The sequence below is a fragment of the Salmo salar genome, chromosome ssa03, assembly GCF_905237065.1.
Source record: "Salmo salar chromosome ssa03, Ssal_v3.1, whole genome shotgun sequence".
Classification (NCBI taxonomy): Eukaryota; Metazoa; Chordata; class Actinopteri; order Salmoniformes; family Salmonidae; genus Salmo; species Salmo salar.
In genome coordinates, this window is record NC_059444.1 from 41,676,730 (window position 1) to 41,691,332 (window position 14,603).

Below are 14,603 nucleotides of genomic sequence, written 5' to 3' on the forward strand. Positions count from 1 at the left end.
TTGGTCCAACTCAGTAATATCTACATCAGAATCACCGTTTCCTAAACCCTTCTTCTATAGGATAAACAGGGTTATTAAAGGACTCAAAAAAGGAATCCAAGTTGCCTTCCCAAAGATGAGATTGATAGAGTGAACTGTAGAAAGAGTGTATGTTCTTATTAATCACTTCAAAATCATCAGATATAGTGTAATTTACATAAATGGATTAAATCCTATTCCTAGTCTGCCTACTTTTCTCCAAATTAAAGAAATAATATGTGTTTTTTCACCTTTTTCAATCCATTTGGCCTTTGAATGGATGAAGGCACCATGTGCCTTATCGTTGTATATGTCGTTCACATTGGCATTTAGCAAGCTCTGGTTTCTCATCTTCATTTAAATCTAAATGTTAAATGTTATTGCTCAGCCTGTTAATATCAACAATAATATCCATGAGCTTGATGAATCTTTTCTGAGCTAGCATTTTACCAGTAGTGATGGCAAGACATCGAATTCTGAATTTAATCATTTCCCATTTGTTAGTAGAAGAAAGAGCAGAATCGAGACAGGTCTCTCTGATAAGAGCTTTAGACTGTAAACAAAATGACTCATTCTTTAAAATATAATAATGAAATGTTCAATATGCTTTAGAAAATCTCTTGTCATTATCAAAACAAAAGAATAATGGACCAATGGTCTGTCAGAGGAGCTGAAGAAATACTACATTCACTGACAAGATTCATAAGATTGGAAGATACCAACCAATAATCATTTCTAGATTTTAATTGTCTGTCGCTAGTTGTAGAGTTAAAGCAATAACGTTTTTTAATGTTGGATTCTGAGAACGCCAAATATCGGAAAGGTGAAAGTTGGCGCAGAAATGTATAGTTAAGTTATATATAAAAAAGGGCTGAATGCCTGGTGGGATACCTATCCATCCAGTCATCAGGAGCCCCTCATGCCATATGGTCCATCCTGAAATTGAACATGCTGTAATTATCTTTAACCACCTTTGACTCCGGAGACGAATGCGGGACCCGTAGCCAGTTAACGTTATAATGTAAGTAGCTATCTGTATTATTGTGATTAAATTACGTCATTTTTAAAATAAAAGCTCCATCGTGTCGTTTTACACAAACGTTAGCGTTTGCTTCGAATGCCAACCTTGTGTATGACAAGCACAGCGATTGCTAAATTGGATAGCTAGGCTGGCTACTGTAAGTTAATAGCTAGCAAGTTAACTAGATACAATGTAATAGTTTTGTCAAATTGTTACTATAGCTTACATTTTTTGAATAGTTATCGATTTGACCCATTATCATATCAGTCCGGTGTTTTAGCTAGGTTTGTTGGTGAGTTATTTTCTTCTGACCTAAGTGGACAGACATAGTTAGCTTGCTCGTTACAGACGTCAGCTAGCAAGATTTGTTTTGCTTGAAACAAAATCGTAGGCCTATTTAACAAATCTAAATGTTTGTGTCTTGATAGCAGAAGTTAGCAAATGGTTATCTAATGTCATGTTAAAACCGCATTGAGAGCCTTTAATCAGCTAGGTAGTTGATGGAAGAATATGACGTAAGTAGGACTGACTAATGCATCGACATCAGCCAACTGTGTTGACTTCGGCCAAATATGGACGGCCACTGCTGGTGTTGTTGGATCAAATCAAATGTATTGGTCACACACACATGGTTAGCAGATGTTAATGCGCGTGTAGCGAAATACTTGTGCTTCTAGTTTCTAACAGTGCAGTAATATCTAACAAGTAATTTTAACAATTCCCCCACAACTACCTAATACACACAAATCTAAAGGGGTGAATGAGAATATGTACATATAAATATATGGATGAGCGATGGCCGAGCAGCAAAGGCAAGGTGCAATAGATGGTATAAAATACAGTATATACATGTGATATGAGTAATGTAAGATATGTAAACATTATTGAAGTGCCATTATTTAAAGTTGCATTGTTAAATAAATTGACTAGTGATCAATTTATTAAAGTGGCCAGTAGTTGGGTCTCAATGTAGGCAGCAGCCTCTCTGAGTTAGTGGTTGCTGTTTATCAGTCTGATGGCCTTGAGATAGAAGCTGTTTTTCAGTCTCTTGGTCCCAGCTTTGATGCACCTGTACTGACCTCGCCTTCTGGATGGTAGCGGTGTGAACAGGCAGTGGCTCGGGTGGTTGTTGTCCTTGATTATCTTTTTTTTTTGGGGGGGGGAATGTGTACACTGTCATAAATCCATACTGTATGTGTTTGTTTGAGCTGATTTCATTATCACTGCCACCTAATGTTGCTATAACATGTCTATAACAATCAATCCTGTAGTTCATTTAGGCATTTCTGCTCACGTCAACATCACATTCATCTGTCATTGTTATGATATTGGTCTTAAACCTTTGTGCTCTTTCTCTGGCAGTTACAAAAAAAAATTTTTTGCCCCTCTTCTGTATTTCAAGACACAGCTTCTCTCAGCAGCAACCCAGTCAGATCATGGCTGGCTTCAGGCAAGAGGATGTGGAGGTGTTCTACGATATGGGGGAGGAGCTGGGGAGGTAAGTTCTGACATCTGTATGGCTAACTACTATTACTATCTGAGAGCGCACAGATTCTTCTGCTTTTTCAAGATCGGACGTGTTTGTGTGATACTGTTTTGCTGGATGATACTAGCCTTGACTTGATTCAGCTTGCCCGGTGGATCAGTGGGTAGAGTTCGCACTTCAGGGCAAGTGAGGTAAACTCTAAACCTGGCCTACCCAGCACATCAGACAATTTCAATCAAGTATGCCTACTAATGAATATGTTTTGAATGAGGTGGCAGAATAATACAGATCTCTTATCACCTTTTCGTTCTCGCTTGCATGTGAAGTGAAACACAATTTCTCCAAACAATCTTTTAAATATATAATCCGTTGTTTGACTCTCATAATGATATACCAGTATAATACCACTAATTTAACTTTAAAATGCATAGCATGGGGAAAACATCCATTGGCACATCCCCAGTGTATTTGTGGGACTGTTTATTAAACTGCATTGCACTCTGCCTTGTTATACAAGCTCTGTTTTTAGCAAGTCCTTGTAAACTAAACAGAGCTAGAGCAATAGAATGAGTCATGTGCTTGTAGAGGATTAAACCTGACTTCATCTCAAATGGCACCCTATTCCCTTCATAGTGCACTACTTGAACATAGTGCTTTATATGGAAGTAGGGTTTTTTGCTACAGTGTTGCAGCAGAAGAATGACATCATTGTGTTGGGTACTAACCTTTAAACTTGAAGTATCCTTATTCATGTTACCATATTAGAACTGAGGGTATGGAAATCTACTGAGTAGGAAAGGGGAGTGCAGGAAGAACATGTTATTGTTAAATCTCAGGTATCCTATGGAGAGGAGAAGTGCCACAGTCTGGTTTCAGTCAACAGATAAGGTAGGACAGCCATGAGTTGGAGAGGAGTGAGGAATTTGGGCATTTATTTTCTCTCCATGCCTCTAGGTTTAGACTTACTGTGAGAGGAGGGGAGACTGAGTTAAGCTCAGGAAACTGCAGGAGTTAAAGTTCTCCTGTGACGGATTTCCATCATATGGATTCTGGAGGTTAGGTTATGTAGATCCGCAATAAACATTTCGGGGGAGGGGGGGGGGGGACGGGACGGGACATGGCCTAATACAGAGAAGCTGTTCTACAAAATATATTCCCAAATAAATGTTTTCTCAAGTATTTTATTTTCTCTGTTAAGCTGTGTACACTGAACTGACATGTATGATTGTTGCTGACGTTCAGATGACGGGAATGAAATAGTCTATAATGCACACCACCACGGCGCTCAATTCAAACAGTGGTGTGTAGCCTACAGGGAAACATATATTCTGGCAAGCAGTCAATACACAATAATTCTTAATGCAATCACAGGAAAACACTTTTAAAAGCAGTTTTGGCAAATGTAATTTGAAAGCAGTTTTGGCCTTTGTTAATAAAAGAGGGGATCACAGTTTTCCATTGCTACCACATTTATTTCTCTACTTCTTCAATTGCACAAGTGGTATGGTTTGACAAATGCAGTTACAACAGGAGTTTCAAGCATGTTAGGCCCAGCTGCATAACAGAGCTCTTAAAGGGTCAATGGCCTCTTAAAAGGGCAATGACATAGGCCTACTTCATAATAGAAACAATAACAAAAAATGTGGGTAGTGAATAATAATTATTCATTAATAATAACAATCAGGATGTTGTGTCCAGTGGGGTAAATGCAAAGGGACAAACCCCATGCTTTAGCCTACGTACATTTTCAGTGGTGATGGTCACATGGGGCAGGTGGGGCTCCTGCAGATTTGCATGCAATTCTGTTATTTAATGTCATGACAATACAAGAAATCAGTTGGCAAACAATTTTATTTTATTTAAAAATATCTTTATCTAATAAAGCATACGTGATCGCTTTCCATTGTCTTGTTGTTTTGGTACATTTTCATCTCCAAAATGCAGCCGTCTCAGCCTCGCTCTGTGCTTTCTGTGGTGGAGGGGCAGACAGAGAAAGTACAGAGTGTACACTACCAGTCAAAAGCTTTAGAACACCCCCATTTTTCCAGTTTTTATAGAAATTTAAGCAGTTCAGTTGAATAACCTGAAATGGTACAAAGGTAAGCAGTAAACTGCCAGAGGTTAGAAAAAAAGTTTAGGTTACCAAAAACTGAAAAAAAGAATGTACATTTCAGAGTTATAAAAAAAAAGGCCTTTTTCAGGGAACAAGTAATGGGTTAACAACTTACAGCTGTTCTGCAGCAATGGAAGTAAATTAAGCCTTGAAGGTTGATGTTAACAATTCCTACAGGTCTCCCAACTTTTGTTGATACAAACCCTTACAAACCCTCTGTCTGTATAAAAGCAGTGTTGGAACAGACTGTTACTACACCCTCTTAAGCATAATTTGGACAGTATTGTACTGCAAGGATGTAGTATATTGCTATCATAATGGCGAGAAAAAGGCCATTAACAAAGGAAGACAGATAGACCTACACTTTTAAATGTTATAATGGTCTTTCCTTTAGATAAATTGCAAAGAAAGCCAAGGTGAGTACAGTTTCCCACACCATCAAAAGGCACTTGGAAACTGGAGGAAACTCTGACAGGAAGAGGTCTGGCAGACCCAAAGCCACAGCAGAATCAGAAGACAAGTTTCTAAGAGTCAACAGCTTTCGTGATAGGCGGCTTACAGGACAACAGCTTCAAGCACAGCTTAACACTGGTCGAAGTAAGCAAGTCTCAGTTTCAACTGTGAAGAGAAGACTTCTAGCTGTAGGTTTGACAGGTCGAGTGGCAGTAAGAAAGCCATTGCTAAGATGGCAAAATAAGAAAAAGAGGCTTGCCTGGGCCATGATGCACCGCCAGTGGACTACTGAAGACTGGAAGAAGGTCTTAAGGACCGATTTAATACAAATTTGAAATCTTCGGTTCATCACACTGGGTTTTTGTACGCCGTCGAGTAGGCGAAAGGATGGTTCCTCAGTGTGTGACACCAACTGTCAAACATGGAGGAGGAAGCGTGACGATGTGGGGCTCTTTTGCTGGATCCAGAGTCGGCGACTTACACAGAGTGAGTGGCACCCTGAACCAAAATGGCTACCACAGCATTTTGCAGCGCCATGCAATACTCCCTGGTGTACGCCTAATTGGTCAGGGGTTTATCCTACAGCAAGATAATGACCCAAAACATACCTCCAGGCTATGTCAGAACTACCTTACAAGAAAAGAACAAGACGATAGGCTACAAATCATGGAATGGCCAGCACAGTCTCCAGACTTAAACCCCATGGAGCTGGTTTGGGATAAACTGGGCAGAAGGGTGAAAGCAAAGCAATCTACAAGTGCAACACATTTTTAGGGACTTCTGCAACAGCGTTGGGAAGAACTTTACGAACAATATTTGATTTCCATTGTAGAAAGAATGCCACGAGTGTGTTTGGCTGTTATGTCTGCAAAAGGTGGCTACTTTGATGAATCAAAAATGTTGATTACATTTTGTTAAACAAAACGATTCCATTATTTATTTTTTGTCTCCAATTGTTTATTTGTTCTATGCTTTAATTTCAGAGTACATTAAGACATTAAACTGTGTGAATTTCAATAAAAACTGGAAAAATTGAGTTGTTCTAAAACTTTTGACTGGTAGTGCAGGTGTCGTTGATCTTCTCTGGTTGAACGTGATTGGCTCAGGGTGCTGTCACTCTTGAGGACACTACATCCCCGCAACATCTGCTGGGAGAGCTAGCCAGCAAAAGCAGGGTGCACCTGATACAATGATTGTTCTCGATTATATTGACTGATTGGTTCTGTATGGGGTGGCAAAAGCACCTCTTTGGTGCTCCATTGATTTACAGTAGAAGTTCCCGCCCAAGAAGGCTCATTGGCATTGGCCACAGATAAATCAACGTCTTATGCCCGTTAACTCTGGACTGATGTGTCAACTTCATAGCTAGCTAGTTGTTTACCACGCGCTGTTACCACGTCTTTAAGGTAGGTAGCTTAGCTATGTAGCTTAGTTATGTACAAAGTACAAAAAATAATAATATAATAAATGCATGAAATGAAAATGAAATGTATATATTCACTACTGTAAGTCGCTCTGGATAAGAGCGTCTGCTAAATGACTAAAATGTAAATGTTATGTCCTAGAAAATAATTTTCAACCTTAGTATTATGAAGGAAATGTGTAGAGAACGCCTGGTGCTCATTATTCACCTAAACTTGAAAATATGTCCATCCAATAAAATAAAGCAAGCTGGAAAATGAGATTCAGGTCGAGTGGTTGGTGGTGGATCATGTAGCAGTTGCTAACATTTGTTTTGAGGTAGGCTAGCTATAATATCCTATAGGCATGTATTATAGTTGATGTATTATAGTTGATGCTATAATTTCCTATATACATGTATTATAGTTGATGTTTGATGGCAGACTGTATTACGCATGGAACCACATGTAAAAGAAGGGTTAGTTATACATATCTTTGATGGAACTGTGCAATAGATTAAGCAAGAGAATAGCGTTATAAATGTTGCATGTTGTTAACCGGGCCCCTTTATAACAGGCAGGCAGACACACATAATATTTCAGACATAATCCTAGCTCGTTTACACTAGAAAAGTCTGCTGGGCCGTGGTCTTCTGTGCAATAAGAGCTAAAGATATGGGAAGTAGCCATAAACTCATAATAACCCATGTTATAACGTCTGTGTGTGGCTCAAAACTCATTTATGGGATTCAGTGTGTAGTCAGTGTAGTGTACTGGTTTCAATGCCTATAAGCTTTGTTGATTTGAGTTTGCCCCACCACTATTTTCATTTTAAAGTCACCCCTGTACATTTTATAGCCACTATTTTGCATCAGTCGGGCAACAGGTGATAATGCCTATTGCTAATAGCACATCTGATAATATAGACCATGGGTTATATGCATGGTCCAATATTATTTTTTAATGTTTCACCATTATGTTATTTCACTCATTTCTAGAGGTGGAAATTATATTCTAGATGGTATCAGCGTCATTTTATTTTTGTTCATGTTGGAGTAGAATATCCTTTTTAAAAAGCTTCTCAGTCCTTCTACATAACCCCGGACCCCCTAAGAAAAGGGACTGGAATTGGTCAAACTCAGTTAAATACTTGTACAAAATTATAATTTTTCCCTAAAAGCATGATGGTCATAGACTTTCTTACAGGCCGGTGACTTCACGACTTCCCATCAAACCAACTCCTTGAATGCCCTACTCCTTGAAATTTGCAGTTGTCTAAAAAACACTATTTTGCTATAAAAAAAATAAAAACGCTTTAGTTATTTTTTTTGTCACCCACTTTACATTTGCTTATGGTCTTCATCTTATTACATCAAAGTTATGAAACTGCCACCCAGTGTGTTGCAATGCGGCCACTGAACACTAGCCTATACAATCTGTAGTCAAGATTGGTATATTGCTTCAAATCGGGATTTTCCTAGATGAGCTATCTGATTGTGACCCAGTCACTCTTTCCTGTGTATTCTATGTTCATGTTTTACTTTGTATCATCATTCTCATGATGTCATTTCCCCCCTCCCCTCAGCGGACAGTTTGCCATCGTACGGAAGTGTAAAGAGAAGCCCTCTGGCTCTGAGTACGCCGCCAAATTCATCAAGAAGCGTCGTCTGTCGTCTAGCCGCCGTGGCGTTAGCCGCGAGGAGATCGAGAGGGAGGTGAACATCCTGAGAGAGATCCAGCACAGCAACATCATAACGCTACACGACATCTTCGAAAACAAGACCGACGTCATCCTCATCCTGGAGCTGTAAGGGAGACTAGATGAGACCAGGGTCATATTCATAAATAATGTCAGAGTAGAAATTCTGATCTAGGATCAGTTTTGTCTTTAAAATCACAATTAATGAGATTATATAGGGGCGGCAGGTAGCCTGGTGGTTAGAGCGTTGGGCCAGTAACCGAAAGGTTGCTAGATAGAATCCCTGAGCTGACAAGGTAAAAATCTGTCGTTCTGCCCCTGAACAAGGCAGTTAACCCACTGTTCCTAGTTAAACAAATAAGAATTTGTTCTTAACTGATTTGCCTAGTTAAATAAAGGTTAAATAAAAAAATAATTTAAAAAACATAGACAGGGGGACGTGATCCTAGAACAGCACAATACTCTGAGACATTTTATACATACGGCCACTAACCTGGGTTCAAATTAGCCTGTGTGACATTCTGTTCCTGCTCTCTTGTAAAGTGAAAAATCCCAAAACATCCTGATGTGGTTCTGTTGAGATGCTAGTTGTGTGTGTTGCTTTAGAGATTCATCTGTTTATGTTTTGTTTCAGGGTGTCTGGGGGGGAGCTGTTTGACTTCCTGGCAGAGAAGGAGTCTTTAACAGAGGAGGCCGCCACACAGTTCCTCAAACAGATCCTGGATGGGGTCCACTACCTGCACTCCAAATGCATAGCTCACTTTGACCTCAAGGTACACACACACACACACACACACACACACACACACACACACACACACAGATCCCGGATGGGGTCTACTACCTGCAGTGCCCGCACTCCAAACGCTTCGCACAATTTGATCTCAAAGTGGACCGTAGGCTGTGGAGCTGGGTAAGCCAGGGTCATGTTCAACGGAAAACATTTTGCAATAGAATACACTTCTTATTCTTAAGTCCAGGTAGTCTCTAGTGCCTAGTGAACACCATCCAGGCTGGTGTTTTCAACAGTCATCCTTATTAAACACTATAAATACAAAATAATGTGGACACACCTTCAAATTAGTAGATTGGGCTATTTCAGCCACACCCGTTGCTGACAGGTGTATAAAATCGAGTACACAGCCATGCAATCAGCCATGCAAACATTGGAAGTAGAATGGTCTTACTGAAGAGTTCAGTGACTTTCAACGTGGCACCGTCATAGGATGCCATCTTTCCAACAAGCAGTTTGTCAAATTTGTGCCCTGCTAGAGCTGATCTGGTCAACTGTAAGGGCTGTTGTTGTGAAGTGGAAACGTCTAGGAGCAACAACGGCTCAGCCGCAAAGTGGTAGGCCACACAAGCTCACAGAACGGGACTGCCGAGTGCTGTAGTGGGTAAAAATCTTCTGTCCACGGTTGCAACACTCACTTCCGAGTTGCAAACTGCCTCTGGAAGCAACGTCAGCACAAGAACTGTTCGTCTGGAGCTTCATGAAATGGGTTTCCATGCCAGAGCAGCCACACACAAGCCTAAGATCACCATGCGCAATGCCAAGCGACGGCTGGAGTGGTGTAAAGCTCGCTGCCATTGGACTCCGGAGCAGTGGAAATGCGTTCTCTGGAGTGATGAATCACGCTTCACCATCTGGCAGTCCAACAGACTAATCTGGGTTTGGCGGATGCCAGGAGAACGCTACCTGCCCCAATGCATAGTGCCAACTGTAAAGTTTGGTAGAGGAGAAATAATGGTCTGGAACTGTTTTTCATTGTTCGGGCTAGGCCCCTTAGTTTCAGTGAAGGGAAATCTTAACACTGAAGAATACAATGACATTCTAGACGATTCTGTGCTTCCAACTTTGTGGCAACAGTTTGGGGAAGGCCCTTGACAATGCCCCCGTGCACAAAGCGAGGTCCATACAGAAATGATTTGTTGAGATCGGTGTGGAAGAACTTGACTGGCCTGCACAGAGCCCTGACCGCAACCCCATCTAACGCCTTTTGGATGAATTGGAACGCCGACTACGAGCCAGGCCTAATCGCCCAACATCAAAATGGAAGCAAGTCCCCGCAGCAATGTTCCAACATCTAGTGGAAAGCCTTCCCAGAAGAGTGGAGGCTGTTATAGCAGCAAAGGGGAGACGAGCTCCATTCCCATGATTTTGGAATGAGATGTTTGACGAGCAGATGTCCACATACATTTGGTCATGTAAGTGTACCATGATAGTATACTGTTTAGGATATTAGAATAATAGTAATAATCATTCAGGTCAGTTATTTATTTTCAACATATGATGTTGTTATTATATTTCAAAACATCTGTAGTGTATCCATTCTCTTCTAACTTGTATTATGGAATGCTTGTTTGTTTTTGTTGCAGCCGGAGAACATTATGCTGCTGGATAAGAATGTTCCCAACCCCAGGATCAAACTCATCGACTTCGGCATCGCTCATCAGATCAAAGCTGGGAACGAGTTTAAAAACATCTTCGGAACGCCAGAGTTCGTTGGTGAGACCCTCTTCTACCGCTCCAGACCAAAAGAGCCACGAACAGTTTTTTTACCGGCATTAGTACGGCTTTTATGTTCAAATTGATTCTTTTCACTTCGGGTTTGGATTCCCTTTGGAAAAAATAAATTCCTTATTCCTATTCAAGACATACAGTATCCATAAAATATCTATTCAGAAATATGTTATTGTTATGCCCACATGGGGAAAATATTCCTTCACATGCATCTTATTTAGTGGAGGTCTGTGGGATATCCTTGACGACCATCTGGGTTGAATTAAAGCTTTAAAGCGATTCTGGTGGTAATGCTGCTTGTTTTACAGCTCCAGAGATAGTCAACTATGAACTGCTAGGCCTGGAGGCTGACATGTGGTAAAATGGACTAAGATCATTTAAATGTTTTTTATGATTTTGAGAATGTTTTCTTGTTGTTGCTGTTGTTTCGCTCTGAGGGTAAATCTCACTAAGTTTTGTTCCTTTTGTCTCCAGGAGTATTGGAGTTATCACATACATTCTGTAAGTACTTGTTCACATTACAATGGTTGTCTCTTTTCATACAGTCAGTTGAGCAATATTAAACAGTGTTATGTTAAATTATTTCAAATCTACACACATTTTTGCATTACAAATTACAACTATAGAAGTGACACTTATTTCTCAGTAATTCCATCGTCAAAATTATGACATAGCAAGTAAGCCAATCTACTGTGTATAACATTTGGCCATGACCTGAAAGATGACATGATACAGTACTACTGTTTTACCTCCTGTTGAGTGTTCTTATTGTGTTCTCACCATGCTGTCTGTTGGTCCTCAGGTTGAGTGGTGCCTCTCCGTTCCTGGGGGAGACCAAGCAGGAGACTCTGACCAACATCTCAGCAGTTAACTATGACTTTGACGAGGAGTACTTCAGCAACACTAGTGAGTTAGCCAAGGACTTCATCAGACGGCTGCTGGTCAAGGATCCCAAGTAAGCCTGGTTTACGCTGGACGGAATATGCCAGGGAATGCTTAAAATAACATACACAAGAACCATGCACTTTGTCTGTCTTTTTTAATAGCATATTATCTTAGGGACCCTAGCAAGAAATAAAGGTTTGTGCCTTTTTGCACCAATGTTAGAACTACAAATACTAAAGCAAGGAAGAAATGAGTCATTGATTTTCATCTCTAATCATTTACAAATGGTTCTTATTTCTCCAGGAAGAGAATGACCATCGATGACAGCCTTCAGCATCCCTGGATCAAGGTAGGTACCTCTCACCATTTCATACATACTGTACCTCACATATCAGTAATCCCCCAAACTATTTTACTAATCCCCCCCCCCAAATATATGCAACTGCTGGCTTATAGCACCCATTATACTGATGTTTTTTGGCCAGACAAAATAATTGAGCACCCCACCCACACACTTTTATCTACTATCCATTAAACCCCCTCTCCTCCCAGGTGATCAAGAGGCGGAACGTGCGCCAGGAGGAGAGCGGGAAGAAGCCGGAGCGCAGGCGCCTGAAGACCACGCGTCTAAAGGAGTACACCATCAAGTCTCACTCCTCCATGCCCCCCAACAACACCTACGTCAACTTTGAACGCTTCTCCCAGGTGCTGGAGGAGATCGCTGCTGCCGAGGAGGGGCTGAGAGACCTGGAGCACAACCAGAGGTAGGGGAAGGAGGGGGGAATAAACGGAGGGATAGATGGATGGATGATTCAATGAATGGGCGGATGAATTCATTTGTGATTATTAAAAACACATAAAGCTGTTGTAGTTGGGTACAACAATACATCTATCCATTCATTCTAACATCCCCCTCTCTTCTCCAGGTCATGTCAGGAAGACGTGGCTGCTCTACTCTCTATCTATGAGGAGAAGGAGGGCTGGTACAAGGAGGAGAACCAGAGCATCGCCAGCGACCTGGGTCACATCCGCCAGGCTCTGCAGTGTACCCAGGCCCAGCGCAGACAGAGTCAGGAGGATGCCCGTGCCGCCATGCTGGCTGCTAACGCACTCAAGAGGACGTTTGGGCGCCTGGAGAACCGCTACGAGGTCCTGGCGGAGCAGGTGGCGTCGGAGGTGCGCTGGGTGGAGGAGCTGGTCAGAGGGATAGAGAGGGAGAAAGACTGTCTGGTCATGTCCTGAGCCTGGCCTGCCTTCTAGAATCACTGACATTATTCTCATAGAATCACTGACACTGAATCTACACTCTTCAGTTTCTTCTTTCTAGGGTGGTCTGGTCATGGCCTGAAGGCAAAGTCCTGCTGGGCTGGGGCTGGAATCACTGAATGACATTATTCTAGTTCTCAGCTTACTTCCTACTATGTCCGTGTGTGTGCATGGTAAAGTCAGGACAGTACATGTACACCAGCTGTCAGAGTTTTTCTGGTGTTTGTGTGGTTGTTGGAATCACTGACATTATTCTGCTTCTGCACTCTCAGCTTCTTCTTTCCATGTCTGTGTCTGTGTGTTTGTGGCACGAACAGGGCACATATTTTACACCAGCTGTCATCAGATTCAGAACGAGGGTCGAGAGTTCTTCGGGTTAGAGAAAATGCTGGGCCCCCGATCATAAGCCATGCTGCCCCTCACACACATTTGATTGGGAAAAAGGTTACTCCTCCTGTATCACTTTGTATGGAGTGAACTAGCAACGCAGAGTCCTTATTATGAATATGTTTGGTCAACAAAATATGTGTTTAATAATACATTTTCTAAATAAATGTTAAATGTTGAAGATAAGGATTTTGATTGTTATACGCAATACTGACACATTGTTTGTAAAATACGCTGTTCGTTTTTGCAGTATGTTTGGTTAAGATTTAGTTTTCTGCACCGGCAATCATTTTCCTAAAGAGTTTTAAGCTCCATAGTTAAAGAAATACATGGTATATGCACCTGTGCGACAGCATTAGTCTGGCTTGGTATGCCAATTTCAAGTAAGCAATATTCTCTCGCCTCATAACATGTATCATTCACAGCTGACTGTTATAAGTAACAACATAGTACAAATTGCACAGAAATAACAGGAAATTCATGTCGATGTTTTATAGGGAGATCCCAGTACTTCATCTTATTGACAGGCTATCTATTCTATACCATATGTCACTCAGCTGACTTGTTGTACTGTAATGCAATTGAAACAAATGCAAACACTATAGCTGTCTTACCTAAGGAGAGAGTAGTCTTAAGATATATAGATTGTATAAACCTGTTTTGCTATTTGTACGCTGTGCCTGGATATAGAACACCTTATTGCCTATACATAAGCAAAAATGTAGTAATGGCTAGACATGTTAGTGAAAATGCAGGCTTAGTGACTGTCCCTCAAAACGCTTTGGGCTAGTTTCCTGGATAAAAGCATGGTCAATGGAAGTTGTCCATTGAATTTGGTTTTTAGCCCAGGACTAGGCTTAATCTGTGTCTGGGAAACTGCCCCATTTGAGTACAACTATTGTGTATAAGATTCTTAACAAATTATCTGCATGATGTTAAACTATGTAAAGTGTAAAACATATATATTTTTTTCATTATGACCATAATAACCCACACACTTCAGACATTCCACGAGTTAGTCATTAAATCTATGCATCACATTCCATAGAACTATGGAACCCTATATACTGTGTAATTCCCTAGTTTAATATTCTCATTTGCACTTAAGAATACAGCAGTGTTCCAAACTATCTCCCATTGAATTATTTTTATGTATGCAAAACGTATAATTGGTGTGTATTTATTGGTTTGAACGATGACAGTTTTAGACAGCTTTGTGTTTTAAATAAACAAGCTTAAATACATGTAGCTTAACTTTCCTTGTGTATATTTATTGTGTCCATTGAGATAAGTTTACCTTTCAGGTCAAATTAAGGAATGTGGAAAATAATTCAGGGAAAAGTTATTACAA

The 14,603-nt window shown here is 40.7% G+C and overlaps 1 protein-coding gene across 2 annotated transcripts; it reads left to right on the forward strand.

Moving 5' to 3' along the window:
- The first annotated feature begins 785 nt into the window (after positions 1-785).
- Positions 786-14,506, forward strand: LOC106600507 (death-associated protein kinase 3). 2 transcript variants are annotated; one of them, XM_014191912.2, is made up of 11 exons: positions 786-1,039; positions 2,442-2,537; positions 8,077-8,298; positions 8,825-8,963; positions 10,570-10,699; positions 11,023-11,071; positions 11,189-11,215; positions 11,517-11,669; positions 11,903-11,948; positions 12,152-12,363; positions 12,526-14,506. In XM_014191912.2, the coding sequence occupies exons 2-11, from the start codon at positions 2,476-2,478 to the stop codon at positions 12,839-12,841; spliced, it is 1,356 nt and encodes a 451-aa protein (XP_014047387.1). In that variant the 5' UTR covers positions 786-1,039; positions 2,442-2,475; the 3' UTR covers positions 12,842-14,506. The 2 variants fall into 2 exon arrangements, with proteins under 2 accessions (XP_014047387.1, XP_014047388.1); XM_014191913.2 differs by lacking the exon at positions 786-1,039 and adding an exon at positions 1,102-1,196.
- The last annotated feature ends 97 nt before the right edge of the window (positions 14,507-14,603 follow it).

Coding starts and splice junctions, on each gene's coding strand:
- LOC106600507 (XM_014191912.2), top strand. CDS start 2,476: ATGGCTGGCTTCAGGCAAGAGGATGTGGAGGTGTTCTACGATATGGGG. Junction 8,299..8,824: donor GTCATCCTCATCCTGGAGCT/GTAAGGGAGACT, acceptor GTTTTGTTTCAG/GGTGTCTGGGGGGGAGCTGT. Junction 11,949..12,151: donor TTCAGCATCCCTGGATCAAG/GTAGGTACCTCT, acceptor CTCTCCTCCCAG/GTGATCAAGAGGCGGAACGT.